Below are 19,293 nucleotides of genomic sequence, written 5' to 3'. Positions count from 1 at the left end.
AGAGATGGGCCAGGTGGGGCAGGAGAAGGAGGGGAAGGGGGTTGAGGCTCACCTTGTTGAGCGCGGAGGAGAAGGCGTGAGGAGAAGTGTGTGAGGGAGAGAGGCGCTGGGCCGGCTTTTATGCTGGTCCGCGAGGGGCGGGACAGCCTTTGCGCATGACGGCATTGTTCAGCAAGCAGCTGGTGCATGCCACAGCGGGGGAGTAATGAGGTGGGGCGTGTTTTCCTTCCCACAATGCTCCAATTTCATGTCCTCGTCTTGGGGACGCGTCCACTTGGCCCTGGCGGCAGCTTTGAAGTGAGAGTGTTAGAGGCCAAAGGCTTGGTGTTGATGGCGCGTGTCATGGCGGGCAGAAGAGGCGACCAAAGCGTAGGGAAGGTGGGGTGTTGTCAGTGAGGTCATCCCACGGCACTGGTGTGGTGTGGTTTGTGGGTGCGTTGTGAAGAGGGGGCCTCATTTCCTGGCAGTCCTGGCAGGCTGGTCTGGGCTTTGGCGGTGTGTTGGGCGTGAGGTGCTGCCCCTTCCATTGCATTTGGTCCCTCCCCGCCTTGCTGCCAGCTCGCTAAGCCTGTCTTTAGGCCTGGCCTTTCCCATTGGGTGTGCTCTGATGAAGGGAAATCATGCTTGACCAACATCCATGTCTCCCATGTTGATGCGACTGGTTGTTGGACAAGGGGAGAGCAGTGGCTTTTGTTGACCTCTGCTTGAATGAAGTCTTTGTCAGTGTCTCCCCTTACATGCTCCCAGACAAGCTGATACATATGGGTTGCCTGTTAGTGAGGTGCACTGCATAGTGGTTGAGTGTCTTGTCCCAGAAGCTTGTGATCAGTGGCGTAAACTCCAGTTGGAGGCAAGTCTCAAGTAGCATAGCCCAAGACTCAGATCCGTGAGGCCAACACTATTCAACATCCTCATGTTATTGGCATCCTCATGTTGAGGCCATCCTCATGACGTGGGCAGTGGGACAGTTGCCCACTCGGCTAGTCGGCATATGATGCAAAATCTGGAGGAGTGGCTGAGTCACCAGATGGTTGTGCCACTAGTCACAGCGACCTGGAGAAGCTGGAGATCTTCTGGGGCAGAGAGGATTCTCCTGGAGTTCAACAGGGGGAAATTCAAAGTCCTGCATCTGTGGTGGAATAGCAGTGGGCACCAGGACATGCTGGGGGGCCAACAGCCTGGAAAGCAGCTTGGCTGAGCACAACCTTGTTTTTCTGGTGTACGTCAATCTGACTACACATTAGCAATGCACCCTTGTGGCAAAGGAGACCAAGATTCTCCAGGGCGGTGTTGGGAAGAGTGTTGCCAGCAGGTTGGCGGAGGTGGCCTTGCTCTCTCTTCAGTGCTGATGAGGCCCCGTGTGGAGTCCTGTGTCCAGCTGAGGGCTTCCCGGTGGGAGAAGGACATGGACTTAGTGGAGCAAGTCAAGTGCAGGGCCACCAAGATGCTGAAGGGACTGGAGCATCCTTCCTATGAGGAGAAGCTGAGAGAGCTGGGAGGTTTTTCAGCCAGGAGGCAAGGCCATGCAGGAGAGACATCATCAACGTGTCTAAAGCCCTGATGGGAGGGAATGAGAACAGGGAAGTCAGACTCTTCTCAGTTCCCCCAATCAGGGCAAGGGTCAAAGGAGAAAGCTGAAAAGACCTGCCATTTCTTTGGAGGAGAAGGCAAGACTTTTTCAATGTGAGTGTGGTCAAACAGCGGAACTGGTTGCACAGAGAGGTGTTGGAGTCTCCATCCTTTGAGCTACTGAAAACTTGACTGGACATGGCTGTGGAGAGCCTGCTCAAGCTGCCCCTGCTTGAGCAGCTTGGGTTGAGCTAGATGATCTCCAGAGGTTCCTTGCACACTCAAGGATTCTGTTTGCTGTGATTCTGCTTGCTGTGATGGCCAGGGAGTCGTGCTGGGGAAGGAAGTTGGTCAACAGGGAGCAGCATGAAGCCCTCATAATCCAACAGAAATGGCTAGCGACGTGCTACACCACTCAGAAATACACAAGTCTATAGTGCTGGATGGGATCCACCCAAGGGTACTGAGGGAGCTGGCGGCAGTGCTCACCAAGCCACTTTCCATCATTTATCAGCTGTACTGGCTAACTGGGGAGGTCTCAGTTGACAAGAGTTTAGTAAGTGTGACGCCCATCTACAAGAAGGGCCGGAAGGAGGACCTGGGGAACTACAGGCCTGTCATTCTGACCTTGGTGCCGGAGAAGGTCGAGTGCCATCACACGACCCATACATGACAACCACATGATCAGGCCTAGTCACCATGGGTTTATGAAAGGCAGGTCCTGTCTGACTAACCTGATCTCACTCTGTGACAAGGTGACCCACTTAGTGGATGAGGGAGAAGCTTTGGATGTTTTTTACCTGGACTTTATTAAGGCCTTTGACACCATTTCCCACAACATTCTTTTGGAGAACCTGGCTACTCATGGCTTGGATGGGAGTTCTGTTTGCTTGGTAAAAAGCTGTCTGGATGGCCAGGCCCAAAAAGCTCTTGTGAATGGAGTTAAATCCAGATGGCAACCAGTCACAAGTGGTGTTCCCCGGGGCTCAGTACTTGTGCCAGTTCTGTTTAATATCTGTTCAACACTGTTCAGCATCCTCATTAATGACCTGGGCAATGTGATGGAGTGTCCTCTCAGCAAGTTGGCAGATGATAACCCTCATTTTCAAAGAATCAAAAAGGAAGACGCTGTTTAAGGTCAGTGTCACCTCTGTGCCTGGCTAGATCATAGAGCAGATCCTCCTGTAACTCTGCCAAGGCACATGGAAAACGGAGAGGTGATTGCTGAACAGCCAACATGGCTTCATGAAGAGCAAACCGTGCCTGACAAATGTGGTGGCATTCTGCAATGGGTTTACAGCATCGGTGGGTATGTGAAGAGCGACTGACTTCATCTACCTGGACTTGTGCAAAGCATTTGACACTGTCCCACACAACATCCTTGTCTCGGAAATGGAGAGCCATGGATTCGATGGGTGGACCGCTTGGTGGGTAAGGAATTGGCTGGATGGTGACACTGAAAGAGTTGTGGCCAAAGGCTTGATGTCCAGGTGGAGACCAGTGACGAGTGGTGCCCCTCGAGGGTCGGTATTTGGACCGGTGCTGTTGAACGTCTTTGTGAGGGACATGGACAGTGGGATAGAGTGCACCCTCAGCTATGTTTGTGGATGACACTGACACCCATGGCAGGGTGGCTGGACTTGATCTTTAAGGTCCCTTCCAATCCAAACCATTCTCTGCTTTGATGATTCTGTGATCTCCCTCACCTTATCTAGACCCACGAGCCTTTCATCATATTTTATTTCCCCTTTCCAGTGAGGAGGGGCAGTGATGGTGGGCACCTGAAGTCCATTCAAAGGTAACCCACCACTCACAAGGAGCTTGCATCAGAGGCATGGGTAGAATTGCATTAGCATGTCCAAGCCTTAGTTAGGACAAGTGAAGGGCCTGTGTCATGGTCTGGAATCCCACCTGGTGCCAGTGGGTGGTGTTGCTGAGGTCATACTTCCTAAAGGAGGTCTTGTGGCCCTCTTCCACCCACCTTGATGGTGTGTTGAGCCCTGGCTTTGTGCTAAGTATGGTTGGACAAGGCTTGGGAGAAAAAAGGAAGTGGAGGCGTGTGAGGCTGAGATGCAGGAGAAATTTATTGAGGGAAAAAATGAAAGCGAAAAGGTAGGAGCACCAAGTGGAAGGGAGCTGGTCTGAGGTGCAAGTACAGCAACCATCAGCTGAATTCCCTTGCGTGCAGTAGATTTTGTGAGAGCACCAAGGTCTTCCTGCCTTACAGTGGGAGTGGCATTTTAGAGGTCCCTAGTGGTTCTTGGCTTGCAGAAAGTGGTTGCAGCGCAGAGTACTGGACATCGAAGAAGACACGACGAAAGAAGGAAGTGGGAGAAGAGGAGGAGGTACATGGGCCATGTTTCCAGGCAGCCCAGGCTGGCCCTGTCCCTGCTTCCTTGCTTGGTGCCTTGAGGGAAGGAGCCGTGGACAGCAGGTCCACATGACACAAAGGGCCTGGAAGCGTGTCCTCAATCCATGCCGTGGCTTCCAGGATGTGTTGATTGGGATCAGGGGTGGTGGTGAGGGCCCTTAGCAGGGGTAGCAGCCTCTAAGACCGCCGTTGAAGCAGCCCAGGCCTCCGAAGCCGTAGCCATAGCCGAAGCCTCCGGAGGAGATGGGCACTCCCAGGGCACTGAGGTCGTTGCCCACGGCAGCCGAGGCGCTGGATCCGACGGCGGTGTTCTGGGGGAAGGAGCTGAGGATGGGTCCTGGCAGGGTGACCAGCACGGCGGGAGGCTGGATGACGACGCGGGAGGCCTCGCACTGCCTGACACAGGGCTCGTTGCAGCTGTTAGCCAGCGGGGTGGGTCCGCAGGGGCGGCAGCTGTCGTAGCAGGCCATGGGTATGGTGTGGGGGGGCCCTGGAAGAGAGGGTGTTGAGAAAGCGGAGGGGCGTGGGGGTGCGAGGGGCGGTGTTGCAGGAGGGCAAGGGAGTGGGGAGGCCTGGTGTGGGGCTGTGGGGAGCGTGGCGGTGGGGAGGCGTCAGGGCTGTGAGGCCGGAGGCAGAGCGTGCTGGAAGAGATGGGCCAGGTGGGGCAGGAGAAGGAGGGGAAGGGGGTTGAGGCTCACCTTGTTGAGCGTGGAGGAGAAGGCGTGAGGAGAAGTGTGTGAGGGAGAGAGGCGCTGGGCCGGCTTTTATGCTGGTCCCTGAGGGGCGGGACAGCCTTTGCGCATGACGGCATTGTTCAGCAAGCAGCTGGTGCGTGCCACAGCCTGGCCAGTAATGAGGTGGGTGTGTTTTCCTTCCCACAACGCTCCCTTTTCATGTCCTCGTCTTGGGGACGTGTCCACTTGGCCCTGGCGGCAGCTTTTAAGTGAGAGTATTAGAGGCCAAAGGCTTGGTGTTGATGGTGCGTGTCATGGCGGGCAGAAGAGGCGACTAAAGCGTAGGTGAGGTGGGGTGTTGTCAGTGAGGTCATCCCACGGCACTGGTGTGGTGTGGTTTGTGGGTGCGTTGTGAAGAGGGGGCCCCATTTCCTGGCAGCCCTAGCAGGCTGGTCTGGGCTTTGGCGGTGTGTTGGGCATGAGGCCCTGACCATTGTGTTGAATTTGCTCCCTCCCTGCCTTGACCCAGCTCAGTGAGCCTGTTTTTAGGCCTGGCCCTTCCTGTTGGGTGTGCTCTGTGGGTTTCTTGGTGCCCCTCTGGCTTGTAATCTTGTAGCTGGGTGTACTAGGTTTACGTGTCAAGGTTTTGTTAGTGCAGGGGCTACAGGGGTGTCTTCTGTCAGAAGGTTCCATAAGATTGTCCCATGTTCAACAGAGAGTCCAGATGTGCTGAAACACGAGCCAGTGGGGAAGAAGACCAGCCTGGCTGAACAGAGAGGTTTGGCTGGAAGTCAGGAAAGAGAAGAGAGTTTATGACCTTTGGAAGAAGGGGCAGGCAACTGAGGAGGACTCCAAGCATGTCATGAGGTTATGTAGGGAGAAAATGAGGAGGACCTAAGGCCAACTAGAAATTCATCTGGCTACTGCCGTAAAGGCAACAAAAAGTATTTGTGTAAATACATTAGGATCAAAAGGAGGGCTAAGGAGAGTCTCCATCCTTTCCTGGATGTGTGTGGAAACATAGTGACAAAGGATGAGGATAAGGCTGAGGTGCTTAATGCCTTCTTTGCCTCAGTTTTTAATAGCAAGACCAGTTGTTCTCTGGGTACCCAGCCCCTGAGCTGGAAGACAGGGACGGGGAGCAGAATGAAGCCCCCATAATCGAAGGGGAAGGTGCTCACCAAGCCGCTTTCCATCATTTATCATCAGTCCTGGCTAACTAGGGAGGTCCCAGTTGACTGGAAGTCAGCAAATGTGATGCCCATCTACAAGAAGGGCCAGAAGGAGGATCCGGGGAACTCCAAGCCCGTCTGACTGACCTTGGTGCCAGGGAAGGTTATTGAGCAGATCATCTCGAGTGCCATCACGCGGCATGTACAGGACAATCAGGTGATCAGGCCCAGTCAGTGTGGGTTCGTGAAAGGCAGGTCCTGTCTGACTAACCTGATCTCCTTGTGGGACAAGGTGACCCACTTAGTGGATGAGGGAGAAGCTTTGGATGTTTTTCAGCTGATCCTAGTAAAGCCTTTGACACCATTTCCCATTTCATTCTCCTGGAGAACCTGGCTACTCATAGCTTGGACAGGAGTTCTGTTTGGTCAGTAAAACCTGGCTGGATGGCCAGGCACAAAGAGCTGTTGTGAATGGAGTTAAATCCAGATGGCAACCAGTCACAAGTGGTGTTCCCCGGGAGTCAGGACTTGGGCCAGTTCTTTTTAATATCTGTTCACCACTGTTCAGCATCCTCATTAATGACCTGGGCAATGTGATAGAGTGCCCTCTCAGCAAGTTGGCAGATGATAACCCTCATTTTTAAAGAATCAAAAAGGAAGATGTGGGTTAACTACAGGCCGGTCAGCGTCACCTCTGTGCCTGGCTAGATCATGGAGCAGATCCTCCTGGAAACTCTGCTGAGGCACATGGAAAATGGAGAGGTGATTGCTGAACAGCCAACATGGCTTCAGAAAGAGCCAGTCATGCCTGACAAATGTGGTGGCCTTCTGCGATGGGTTTACAGCATCGGTGGGTATGTGAATAGCGACTGAGGTCATCTGCCTGGACTTGTGCAAAGCATTTGACACTGTCCCACACAACATCCTTGTCTTGGAAATGGAGAGCCATGGATTCGATGGCTCGCTTGGTGGATAAGGAATTGGCTGGATGGTGACACTCAAAGAGTTGCGGTCAAAGGCTTGATGTCTGGGTGGATGCCAGTGATGAGTGGTGCCCCTCAGGGGTCGGTATTGGGACCGGTGCTGTTGAACATCTTTGTGAGGGACATGGACAGTGGGATAGAGTGCACCCTCAGCTATGTTTGTGGATGACACTGAGCTGAGTGGTGTGGTTGATACTCTAGAGGGAAGAGATGCCATCCAGAGGGACCTTGACAGGCTAGGGAGGTGGGCTTGTGAGAACCTCATGAAGTTCAACAAGGCCAAGTACATCAGCAGCAAAAGGCAGACTAGGGAAAATGTGGGCCTGGTGCTGAATGAGGAGGGTGCCCTGGTTACAGAGGATACAGAGAAGGTGGAGTTACTGAATGCCGCCTTTGCTTCAGTCTTTACTGCTAATGCCAGCCCTCGGGACACTGGAGGTAAGAGAGAAAGTCTGGAGAAAGGAAGACTTTCCCTTGGTCGAGGAGGATCAAGTTAGAGGTCATTTAGGCAAAGTGGACACCCACAAATCTATGGGCCCTAATGGGATACACCCACGAGTGCTGAGTTAGCTGGCAGATGTGATTGCCAAGCCAGTCTTCATCATCTTTGAAAGGTCATGGAGAACAGGAGAGGTGCTTGAGGACTGGAGGAAAGCCAATGTCATTCCAGTCTTCAAGAACGGCAAGAAGGAGGAGCCAGGCAACTCCAGGCCAGTCAGCCTCACCTCTATCCCTGGAAAGGTGATGGAACAGCTCATTCTGGATGCCATCTCTAAGCATGTGGAGGAAAGAAGGTTATCAGGAGCTGTCAACATGGATTCACCAAGGGGACATCATGCTTGACCAAACTGATGGCCTCCTATGGTGGCATGACTGGCTGGGTAGATGAGGGGAGAGCAGTGGATGTTGTCTACCTTGACTTCAGCAAAACTTTTGACACTCTCTGCCATAACATCCTCATAGGGAAGCTCAGGCAGAGTGGGTCAGATGAGTGGACAGTGAGGTGGAGTGAGAACTGTCTGAATGGCAGAGCTCAGAGGGTTGTGATCAGTGGCACTGAGTCTAGTTGGAGGCCTGTAGCCAGTGGGGTTCCCCAGAGGTCAGTACTGGGTCTCGTCCTGTTTAACTTATTAATCAGTGACCTGGATGAAGGGACTGAGTGTACCCTCAGCCAGTTTGCTGATGACACCAAACTGGAAGGAGTGGCCGATACACTAGAAGGCTGAGCTGCTATTCAGTGAGACCTGGACAGGCTGGAGAGTTGGGCGGAGAGGAACCTCATGAAGATCAACAAAGGCAAGTGTAGGGTCCTGCACCTTGGGAGGAATAACCCCATGCACCAGTACAGGTTGGGGGCTGATCTACTGGAAAGCAGCTCTGCAGAGAAGGACCTGGGGGTTCTGGGGGACACCAAGTTCCCCATGAGCCAACAATGTGCCCTTGTGGCCAGGAAGGTCAATGGTGTCCTGGGGTGCATGAGGAAGAGTGTGGCCAGCAGGTCGAGGGAGGTTATTCTCCCCCCCTCTACACAGCCCTGGTGAGGCCACACCTGGAGTAACTGTGTGCAGTTCTGGGTCTCCCAGTTCACGAAAGACAAGGGACTACTGGAGTGAGTCCAGTGGAGGGCTACAGAGATGATTAGAGGACTGGAGCATCTCTCTTATGAGGAGAGGCTGAGGGAGCTGGCTCTGTTTAGCCTGGGTGGGGGCAATCCCAAATACGGATACAGGGTAGGCGATGAGTGGATTGAGAGCAGCTCTGAGGAGAAGGACTTGGGGGTATAGGTGGATGAAAAACTGAATATGAGCTGGCAATGTGCACTCTCAGCCCAGAAAGCCAATCATCTCCTGGGCTGCAACAAAAGAAGCGTGGCCTAGCAGGTCGAGGGAGGTGATTCTCCCCCTCTACTCCACCCTTGTTGGACTACAGTACTGTGTTCAGCTCTGGGGCCTCCAGCATAAAAAAGACATGGAGCAGAGGATCCAGAGGAGGGCCACGAAGATGAGCAGGGGCTGCAGCACCTCCCCTTTGAGGCCAGGACTGAGAGATTTGGAGTTGTTTAGCCTGGAGAAGAGAAGGCTCCAGGGAGACCTTATAGCATCCTTCCAATACATAAAGGTGGCCCACAGGAAAGATGGGGAGGGACTCTTGATCTCAGGGAGTGTGGTGATAGGACAAGGGGTAACAGTTTGAAACTGAAAGATGGTAGATTCAGGTTAGATATTAGGAAGAAATTCTTACTGTGAGGATGATGAGACACTGGCACATGTTGCCTAGAGAAGCTGTGTATGCCCCCTCCCTGGCAGTGTTCAAGCCTAGGTTGGATGGGGCTTTGAGCAACCTGGTCTAGTGGAAGGTGTTCATGACCATGGCAGTGTGGCTGGACTCAGTCTTTAAGGTCCCTTCCAATGCAAACCATTCTCTGCTTTGATGATTCTGTGATCTCCCTGACCTTATCTAGACCCACGAGCCTTTCATCATATTTTCTCTCCCCTTTCCAGTTGAGGAGGGGCAGTGATGGTGGGCACCTGATGTCCATTCAAAGGTAACCCACCACACACTAGGAGCTTGCATCAGAGGCATGGGTAGAATTGCATGAGCATGTCCAAGCCTCAGTTAGGACAAGTGAAGGGCCTGTGTCATGGTCTGGAAGCCCACCGGGTGCCAGTGGGTGGTGTGGCTGAGGTCATACTTCCTAAAGGAGGTCTTGTGGCCCTATTCCACCCTTCTTGATGGCATGTTGAGCCCTGTCTTTGTGTTAGGTATGGTTGGACAACGCTTGGGAGAAGAAAGGAAAAGGAGGTGTGTGAGGCTGGGATGCAGGAGAACTTTATTGAGGGAAAGAATGAAAGCGAAAAGGCAGGAGCACCAAGTGGAAGGGAGCTGGTCTGAGGTGCAAGTACAGCAACCATCAGCCGAGGTCCCTTGTGTGCAGTAGATTTTGTGAGAGCACCGAGGTCTTCCTGCCCTGCAGTGGGATCGTCACACCAGAGGTCCTTGGTGACCTTTGTCTTATGAGAAGGTGTTTGCAGAGAAGAGTACTGGACATGAAAGAAGACATGACGCAAAGAAGGAAGTGGGAGAAGAGGAGGAGGTACATGGGTCATGTTTGCAGGCAGCCCGGGCTGGCCCCTTCCCTGCTTCCTTGCTTGGTGCCTTGAGAGGAGGAGCCGTGGACAGCAGGTCCACACGCCACGAAGGGCCTGGAAGCGTGTCCTCAATCCATGCTATGGCTTCCAAGATGCATGTGGTTGGGATCAGGGGTGGTGGCGAGGGCCCTTAGCAGGGGTAGCAGCCTCTAAGACCGCCATTGAAGCAGCCCAGGCCTCCGAAGCCGTAGCCATAGCCGAAGCCTCCGGAGGAGATGGGCACTCCCAGGGCACTGAGCTCGCTGCCCACGGCAGCCGAGGAGCTGGATCCGACGGCGGTGTTCTGGGGGAAGGAGCTGAGGATGGGTCCTGGCAGGGTGACCACCACGGTGGAAGGCTGGATGACGACGCGGGAGGCCTCGCACTGCCTGACACAGGGCTCATTGCAGCTGTTAGCCAGCGGGGTGGGTCCGCAGGGGCGGCAGCTGTCGTAGCAGGCCATGGGTGTGGTGTGGGGGGGCCCTGGAAGAGAGGGTGTTGAGAAAGCGGAGGGGCGTGGGGGTGCAAGGGGCGGTGTTGCAGGAGGGCAAGGGAGTGGGGAGGCCTGGTGTGGGGCTGTGGGGAGCGTGGCGGTGGGGAGGCGTCAGGGCTGTGAGGTCAGAGGCAGAGTGTGCTGGAAGAGATGGGCCAGGTGGGGCAGGAGAAGGAGGGGAAGGGGGTTGAGGCTCACCTTGTTGAGCGCGGAGGAGGAGAAGGTGTGAGGAGAAGTGTGTGAGGGAGAGAGGCGCTGGGCCGGCTTTTATGCTGGTCCGCGAGGGGCGGGACAGCCTTTGCGCATGACGGCATTGTTCAGCAAGCAGCTGGTGCGTGCCACAGCCTGGCCAGTAATGAGGTGGGGCGTGTTTTTCTTCCCATAACGCTCCCTTTTCATGTCCTTGTCTTGGGGCAGTGTCCACTTGGCCCTGGCGGCAGCTTTTAAGTGAGAGTATTAGAGGCCAAAGGCTTGGTGTTGATGGCGTGTGTCATGGCGGGCAGAAGAGGCGACCAAAGCGTAGGGGAGGTGGGGTGTTGTCAGTGAGGTCATCCCCCGGCACTGGTGTGGTGTGGTTTGTGGGTGCATTGTGAAGAGGGGGCCCCATTTCCTGGCAGCCCTGGCAGGCTGGTCTGGGCTTTGGTTGTGTGCCGGGCATGAGGCCCTGCCCCTTCCATTGCATTCGGTCCTTCCCTGCCTTACTGCCATCTCGCTAAGCCTGTCTTTAGGCCTGGCCTTTCCCATTGGATGTGCTCTGACGATGGGAAGTCATGCTTGACCAACATCCATGTCTCCCATGTTGAAGCGACTGGTTGTTGGAGAAGAGGAGAGCAGTGGCTTTTGTTGACCTCTGCTTGAATGAAGTCTTTGTCAGTGTCTCCCCTTACATGCTCCCAGACAAGCTGATAAATATGGGTTGCCTGTTAGTGAGGTGCACTGCATAGTGGTTGAGTGTCTTGTCCCAGAAGCTTGTGATCAGTGGCGTAAACTCCAGTTGGAGGCAAGTCTCAAGTAGCATAGCCCAAGACTCAGATCCGTGAGGCCAACACTATTCAACATCCTCATGTTATTGGCATCCTCATGTTGAGGCCATCCTCATGACGTGGGCAGTGGGACAGTTGCCCACTCGGCTAGTCGGCATATGATGCAAAATCTGGAGGAGTGGCTGAGTCACCAGATGGTTGTGCCACTAGTCACAGCGACCTGGAGAAGCTGGAGATCTTCTGGGGCAGAGAGGATTCTCCTGGAGTTCAACAGGGGGAAATTCAAAGTCCTGCATCTGTGGTGGAATAGCAGTGGGCACCAGGACATGCTGGGGGGCCAACAGCCTGGACAGCAGCTTGGCTGAGCACAACCTTGTTTTTCTGGTGTACGTCAATCTGACTACACGTTAGCAATGCACCCTTGTGGCAAAGGAGACCAAGATTCTCCAAGGTGTTGTTGGGAAGAGTGTTGCCAGCAGGTCGGGGGAGGTGGCCTTGCTCTCTCTTCAGTGCTGATGAGGCCCCGTGTGGAGTCCTGTGTCCAGCTGAGGGCTTCCCAGTGGGAGAAGGACATGGACTTAGTGGAGCAAGTCAAGTGCAGGGCCACCAAGACGCTGAAAGGACTGGAGCATCCTTCCTATGAGGAGAAGCTGAGAGAGCTGGGAGGTTTTTCAGCCAGGAGGCAAGGCCATGCAGGAGAGACATCATCAACGTGTCTAAAGCCCTGATGGGAGGGAATGAGAACAGGGAAGTCAGCCTCTTCTCAGTTCCCCCAATCAGGGCAAGGGTCAAAGGAGAAAGCTGAAAAGACCTGCCATTTCTTTGGAGGAGAAGGCAAGACTTTTTCAATGTGAGGGTAGTCAAACAGTGGAACTGGTTGCACAGAGAGGTGTTGGAGTCTCCATCCTGTGAGCTACTGAAAACTTGACTGGACATGGCTGTGGAGAGCCTGCTCAAGCTGCCCCTGCTTGAGCAGCTTGGGTTGAGCTAGATGATCTCCAGAGGTTCCTTGCGTACTCAAGGATTCTGTTTGCTGTGATTCTGCTTGCTGTGATGGCCAGAGAGTCGTGCTGGGGAAGAAAGTTAGTCAAGAGGGAGCAGCATGAAGCCCTCATAATCCAACAGAAATGGTTAGCGACCTGCTACACCACTCAGAAATACGCAAGTCTATGGTGCTGGATGGGATCCAGACAAGGGTACTGAGGGAGCTGGCAGCAGTGCTCACCAAGCCACTTTCCATCATTTATCAGCTGTCCCGGCTAACCGGGGAGGTCTCAGTTGACAAGACTTTAGTAAGTGTGATGCCCATTTACAGGAAGGGCCGGAGGAGGACCTGGGGAACTACAGGCCTGTCATTCTGACCTTGGTGCCGGAGAAGGTCATCTTGAGTGCCATCACGCAACACATACAGGACAACCACGTGATCAGGCCCAGTGAGCATGGGTTTATGAAAGGCAGGTCCTGCTTGACTAACCTGATCTCCTTCTGGGACAAGGTGACCCACTTAGTGGATGAGGGAGAAGCTTTGGATGTTTTTTAGCTGGTCACAATAATGCCTTTGACACCATTTCCCATTTCATTCTCCTGGAGAAACTGGCTACTCATACCTTGGACAGGAGTTGTGTTTGCTCAGTAAAAAGCTGTCTGGATGTCCAGGCACAAAGAGCTGTTGTGAATGGAGTTAAATCCAGCTGGCAACCAGTCACAAGTGGTGTTCCCCAGGGCTCAGTACTTGGGCCAGTTCTGTCCACTATCTGTTCAACACTGTTCAGCATCCTCATTAATGACCCAGGGCAATTTGAAGGACTGCCCCATTAGCAAGTTGGCAGATGATAACCCTCATTATTAAGGAATGAAAAAGGAAGATGTGGGTTAACTACAGGCCGGTCAGCATCACCTCTGTGCCTTGCTAGATCATGCAGCAGATCCTCCTGGAACTCTGCTGAGGCACATGGAAAACGGAGAAGTGATTGCTGAACAGCAAACATGGCTTCATAAAGAGCCAATGGTGCCTGACAAATGTGGTGGCCTTCTGCGATGGGTTCACAGCATCAGTGGGTATGTGAAGAGCGACTGACTTCATCTGCCTGGACTTGTGCAAAGCATTTGATACTGTCCCACACAACATCCTTGTCTCGGAAATGGAGAGCCATGGATTCGATGGGTGGACCGCTTGGTGGATAAGGAATTGGCTGGATGGTGACACTCAAAGAGTTGTGGTGAAAGTCTTGATGTCCGGGTGGAGACCAGTGATGAGTGGTGCCCCTCGAGGGTCGGTATTGGGACCGTTGCTGTTGAACATCTTTGTCAAGGACATGGACAGTGGGATAGAGTGCACCCTCAGCTATGTCTGTGGATGACACTGACACCCATGGCATTATCTAGACCCACGAGCCTTTCGTCATATTTTATTTCCCCTTTCCAGTTGAGGAGGGGCAGTGATGGTGGGCACCTGACGTCCATTCAAAGGTAACCCACCACACATGAGGAGCTTGCATCAGAGGCATGGGTGGAATTGCATTAGCGTGTCCAAGCCTTAGTTAGGACAAATGAAGGGCCTGTGTCATGGGCTGGAATCCCACCTGGTGCCAGTGGGTGGTGTTGCTGAGGTCATACTTCCTGAAGGATGTCTTGTGGCCCTCTTCCACCCACCCTGATGGTGTGTTGAGCCCTGGCTTTGTGCTAAGTATGGCTGGACGAGGCTTGGGAGAAAAAAGGAAGTGGAGGCGTGTGAGGCTGGGATGCAGGAGAACTTTATTGAGGGGAAAAATGAAAGCGAAAAGGCAGGAGCACAAATTGGAAGGGAGCTGGTCTGAGGTGCAAGTACAGCAACCATCAGCTGAATTCCCTTGCGTGCAGCAGATTTTGTGAGAGCACCGAGGTCTTCCTGCCTTGCAGTGGGAGAAGCATGCTAGAGGTCCTTGGCTTGTAGAAAGTGGTTGCAGTGGAGAGTACTGGACATCGAAGAAGACACGACGAAAGAAGGAAGTGGGAGAAGAGGAGGAGGTACATGGGCCATGTTTCCAGGCAGCCCAGGCTGGCCCCTTCCCTGCTTCCTTTATTGGGGCCTTGAGAGAAGGAGCCGTGGAGCCTGGAAGCGTGTCCTCAGTCCATGCCGTGGCTTCCAGGATGTGTTGATTGGGATCAGGGGTGGTGGTGAGGGCCCTTAGCAGGGGTAGCAGCCTCTAAGACCGCCGTTGAAGCAGCCCAGGCCTCCGAAGCCGTAGCCATAGCCGAAGCCTCCGGAGGAGATGGGCACTCCCAGGGCACTGAGGTCGTTGCCCACGGCAGCCGAGGCGGTGGATCCGACGGCGGTGTTCTGGGGGAAGGAGCTGAGGATGGGTCCTGGCAGGGTGACCAGCACGGCGGGAGGCTGGATGACGACGCGGGAGGCCTCGCACTGCCTGACACAGGGCTCGTTGCAGCTGTTAGCCAGCGGGGTGGGTCCGCAGGGGCGGCAGCTGTCGTAGCAGGCCATGGGTGTGGTGTGGGGGGGCCCTGGAAGAGAGGGTGTTGAGAAAGCGGAGGGGCGTGGGGGTGCGAGGGGCGGTGTTGCAGGAGGGCAAGGGAGTGGGGAGGCCTGGTGTGGGGCTGGGGGGAGCATGGCAGGGGGGAGGAGTCAGGGCTGTGAGGCGGGGGCAGAGTGTGCTGGAAGAGATGGGCCAGGTGGGGCAGGAGAAGGAGGGGAAGGGGGTTGAGGCTCACCTTGTTGAGCACGGAGGAGAAGGCGTGAGGAGAAGTGTGTGAGGGAGAGAGGCGCTGGGCCGGCTTTTATGCTGGTCCGCGAGGGGCGGGACAGCCTTTGCGCATGACGGCATTGTTCAGCAAGCAGCTGGTGCGTGCCACAGCCTGGCCAGTAATGAGGTGGGGCGTGTTTTCCTTCCCACGACGCTCCCTTTTCATGTCCTCGTCTTGGGGACGTGTCCACTTGTGCCTGGCGGCAGCTTTTGAGTGAGAGTATTAGAGGCCAAAGGCTTGGTGTTGATGGCGCGTGTCATGGCGGGCAGAAGAGGCGACCAAAGCGTAGGTGAGGTGGGGTGTTGTCAGTGAGGTCATCCCACGGCATTGGTGTGGTGTGGTTTGTGGGTGCGTTGTGAAGAGGGGGCCTCATTTCCTGGCAGCCCTGGCAGGCTGGTCTGGGCTTTGGTGGTGTGTTGGGTGTGAGACTCTGCCCCTTCCATTGAATTTGGTCCCTCCCTGCCTTGAGCCAGCTCACTGAGCCTGTGTTTAGGCCTGGCCTTTCCCGTTGGGTGTGCTCAGTGGGTGTCTTGATGTCCCTCTGGCTTGGAAGCTTGTAGCTGGGGGTACTGGCTGTAGCTGGGACAGGAGTTGGACTCAATGATCCTTTTGGGTCCCTTCCAACTCAGGACATTCTATGATTCTATGATACTAGGTTTACGTGGCAAGGTTTTGGTTAGTGAGGGAGCTACAGGGGGGGCTTCTGTCTGAAGGTTTCATAAGATTCCCCCATGTGCGACACATAGTCACCATGTGCCGAAAGATGAGCCAGTGGGGAAGAAGACCGGCCTGGCTGAACAGAGAACTTTGGCTGGAAGTCAGGAAAAAGAAGAGAGTTTATGACCTTTGGAAGAAGGGGCAGGCAACTGAGGAGGACTCCAAGGATGTCATGAGGTTATGCAGGGAGAAAATGAGGAGGACCTAAGGCCAACTAGAAATTAATCCGGCTACTGCTGTAAAAGACAATTAAAAATGTTTGTATAAATACATTAGCAACAAAAGGAGGGCTAAGGAGAAGCTCCATCCTTCTTGGATGTGCACGGAAACAGTGACAAAGGATGAGGATAAGTCTGAGGTGCTTAATGCCTGTTTTGCTTCAGTCTTGACTAGTAAGACCAGTTGTTCTGCGGGTCCCCAGGCCCCTGAGCTGGAAGACAGGGATGGGGAGCAGAGTGAAGCCCCCATAATCCAAGGGGAAACGGTTAGCGACCTGCTGCACCACTTAGACACACACAAGTCCATGGAGCCATAGGGGATCCAGCCAAGGGTCCTGAGAGAGCTGTCGGCAGTGCTCAGCAAGCCGCTTTCCATCACTTATCATCAGTCCTGGCTAACCGGGGAGGTCCCAGTCGACTGGAAGTCTGCAAATGTGACACCCATCTACAAGAAAGGCCAGAAGGAGGATCTGGGGAACTGCAGGCATGTCAGTCTGACCTGGGTGCTGGGGAAGGTTATTGAGCAGATCATCTTGAGTGCCATCACACGGCACGTACAGGACAACCAGGCGATGAGGCCCAGTGATCATGGGTTTATGAAAGGCATGTCCTGCTTGACTAACCTGATCTCCTTCTGGGACAAGGTGACCTGCTTAGTGGGTGAGGGAAAGGATGTGTCTACGTAGACATTAGTGAAGCCTTTGACAATGTTTCCCGCAGGACTGTCCTGAAGAAACTGACTGCTGATGGCTTGGACGGGTGTACTCTTAGCTGGGTAAAAAACTGTCTGGATGGCCAGACCCAAGGAGTTTCTGGTGAATGGAATGAAACCCAGTTGGTGGCCGGTCACAAGTGGTGTTTCCCAGGGCTCAGTGCTTGGGCCAGTTCTGTTCAATATCTTTATCAATGATGTGGACGAGGGGATCGAGTGCACCCTCAGTGAGTTCACAGACGCCACGAAGTTGTGCAGGAGTGTTGACCTGCTTGCAGGTAGGAAGGCTCTGCAGAGGGATCTGGACAGGCTGGATCGATGGGCCGAGGCCACTGTGTGAGGGGCAACAAGGCCAAGTGTGAGTCGTGCACTTGGGTCACAACAAGCACATGCAAAGCTACAGGCTGGGGGAAGAGTGGCTTGAAAGCTGCCTGGCGGAAAAGGACCTGGGGGTGTTGATGGACAGCCAACTGAATATGAGCCAGCAGTGTGCCCAGGTGGCCAAGAAGGCCACCAGCATCCTGGCTTGTATCAGCAATAGTGTGGCTAACAGGACTGGGGCAGGGATCGTTCCCCTGTACTCGGCAGTGGTGAGGACGCACCTCATATAATGTGGTCAGTTTTGGGCCCTTCGCTATAAGCAAGACCTTGAGGTGCTGGAGAGAGTCCAAAGAAAGGCAACGAGGGTGGTGAAGGGTCTGGAGCACAAGTGTGATGAGGAGCGGCTGAGGGACCTGGGGGTGTTTAGTCTGGAGAAAAGGAAGCTCAGGGGAGACATTATTGGCCTCTGCAGATACAATAAAGGAGAATGTAACGAGGTAGGTGTCAGTCTCTTCTCCCAAGTGAGAAGTGACAGGACGAGAGGAAACAGACTCAAGTTGCACCAGGGGAGGTTTATATTGGAGATCAGGGACAATTTTGTCCCGAAAGGGTTATCAAGCACTGGAAGAGGCTGCCCAGAGCAGTGATTGAGTCCCCATCCCTGGAGGTATTTGAAAGCCATGTAGATGTGGTCCTTAGTGACACGGCTTAGTGGTGGCCTTGGCAGTGCTGGGTTAACGGTTGGACTTGATGATCTTAAAGGTCCTTTCCAACAAAAACAATTCTGTGATTCCATGATTCTATGATAAAGTCTGCGTTGCCTGTGTGTCCAGTGAGGTGGACTACAAAGTGGCTGAAGGGCTGGACACAGAGACTTGTTCTCAGTGGCAGGGCAAGAGGCCATGGGCACAAGGGAAAACAGATGGAATTCCCTGGGCAAAGGTGGCCAGACTTTTTCAGTGTTAGGGTGGTCAAAGGATAGAAGAGGTGGTGGAGTCTCCGTCCTGGGAGATACTGAAAACTAGACTGTCCATGGTCCCGGACAACCTGCTCTAGCTGTCCCTGCTTGAGCAGGGCGGTTGAAGCACATGCTCTCCTGAGTCCCTTCCAAATTCAATGATTGTGTGATTGTGTTTGCTGGGAGGGACGGAGAGTCATGCTGGGAAAGAGAGTTAGAGAAATGAGTGCTGGCACAGGGAGACTGTCAGAGCTGTGTGCAGGGGAGCGTTGTTGTATCGAAGCCTCTGTTAGAGCCAGTGATGGGCTTGTGTCATATTCTGGAAGACCCAGGTGCCCGTCGGTGTTTGGCTGAGGTGGTATATTTGCTAGGAGACATCTTGTGGCCCTTTTCCCCCCACCCTGAAGGCCTGTTGAGCCCTGGCTTTGTGGCAGGTGAAGTTGGAAAAGCCTTGGGAGAAGAAAGCAAGAGGAGGCATCTGAGTCTGGGATGCAGGAGAACTTTATTGAGACAAAAGAGTGAAAAGGCAGGAGCACCAATTGGAAGGGAGATGGTCTGAGGTGCAGGTAGGGCGACCATCAGCAGAGGTCCATTGCGTGCAATAGATTTTGCCAGAGCATCGAGGTCTTCCTGCACTGCAGTGGGAGCAGTATGATAGACGTCCCTGGTGGTCCTTCTATTGCAGAAAGCGGTTGCAATGGAGAATACTGGACATGAAAGAATATATGAAGCAAAGAAGGAAGTGGGAGAAGAGGAGGAGGTTCATGGGCCATGTTTCCAGGCAGCCCGGGCTGGACACGTCCCTGCTTCCTTGCTTGGTGCCTTGAGGGAAGGAGCCGTGGACAGCAGGTCCACATGACACAAAGGGCCTGGAAGCGTGTCCTCAATCCATGCCGTGGCTTCCAGGATGTGTTGGTTGGGATCAGGGGTGGTGGCAAGGGCCCTTAGCAGGGGTAGCAGCCTCTAAGACCGCCGTTGAAGCAGCCCAGGCCTCCGAAGCCGTAGCCATAGCCGAAGCCTCCGGAGGAGATGGGCACTCCCAGGGCACTGAGGTCGTTGCCCACGGCAGCCGAGGCGGTGGATCCGACGGCGGTGTTCTGGGGGAAGGAGCTGAGGATGGGTCCTGGCAGGGTGACCAGCACGGCGGGAGGCTGGATGACGACGCGGGAGGCCTCGCACTGCCTGACACAGGGCTCGTTGCAGCTGTTAGCCAGCGGGGTGGGTCCGCAGGGGCGGCAGCTGTCGTAGCAGGCCAT

At 54.3% G+C, this 19,293-nt stretch overlaps 4 protein-coding genes across 4 annotated transcripts; all 4 read right to left on the bottom strand.

Annotated features, from left to right (window-relative positions):
* Positions 1 to 4,098: 4,098 nt before the first annotated feature.
* LOC137660752 (feather keratin-like) lies at positions 4,099 to 4,410 on the bottom strand. Its single transcript, XM_068395749.1, has one exon. The coding sequence runs from the start codon at positions 4,408 to 4,410 to the stop codon at positions 4,099 to 4,101; it is 312 nt and encodes a 103-aa protein (XP_068251850.1).
* A 5,638-nt stretch (positions 4,411 to 10,048) lies between these two features.
* LOC137660763 (feather keratin-like) lies at positions 10,049 to 10,360 on the bottom strand. Its single transcript, XM_068395760.1, has one exon. It carries the CDS (start codon positions 10,358 to 10,360, stop codon positions 10,049 to 10,051), a length of 312 nt encoding a protein of 103 aa, XP_068251861.1.
* Positions 10,361 to 14,539: 4,179 nt separating this feature from the next.
* LOC137660751 (feather keratin-like) lies at positions 14,540 to 14,851 on the bottom strand. The gene has a single exon (XM_068395748.1). The coding sequence runs from the start codon at positions 14,849 to 14,851 to the stop codon at positions 14,540 to 14,542; it is 312 nt and encodes a 103-aa protein (XP_068251849.1).
* Positions 14,852 to 18,981: 4,130 nt separating this feature from the next.
* On the bottom strand, positions 18,982 to 19,293 carry LOC137660750 (feather keratin-like). The gene has a single exon (XM_068395747.1). The coding sequence runs from the start codon at positions 19,291 to 19,293 to the stop codon at positions 18,982 to 18,984; it is 312 nt and encodes a 103-aa protein (XP_068251848.1).

The sequence above is a fragment of the Nyctibius grandis genome, chromosome 3 (assembly GCF_013368605.1).
Source record: "Nyctibius grandis isolate bNycGra1 chromosome 3, bNycGra1.pri, whole genome shotgun sequence".
Classification (NCBI taxonomy): Eukaryota; Metazoa; Chordata; class Aves; order Nyctibiiformes; family Nyctibiidae; genus Nyctibius; species Nyctibius grandis.
Note: the sequence above shows the minus strand (reverse complement) of the source record. Positions and strands in the feature narration are given on the sequence as shown.

What these genes read in the sequence shown, in the direction of transcription:
- LOC137660752 (XM_068395749.1), bottom strand. Translation starts at nt 4,410, where the DNA reads ATGGCCTGCTACGACAGCTGCCGCCCCTGCGGACCCACCCCGCTGGCT.
- LOC137660763 (XM_068395760.1), bottom strand. Translation starts at nt 10,360, where the DNA reads ATGGCCTGCTACGACAGCTGCCGCCCCTGCGGACCCACCCCGCTGGCT.
- LOC137660751 (XM_068395748.1), bottom strand. Translation starts at nt 14,851, where the DNA reads ATGGCCTGCTACGACAGCTGCCGCCCCTGCGGACCCACCCCGCTGGCT.
- LOC137660750 (XM_068395747.1), bottom strand. Translation starts at nt 19,293, where the DNA reads ATGGCCTGCTACGACAGCTGCCGCCCCTGCGGACCCACCCCGCTGGCT.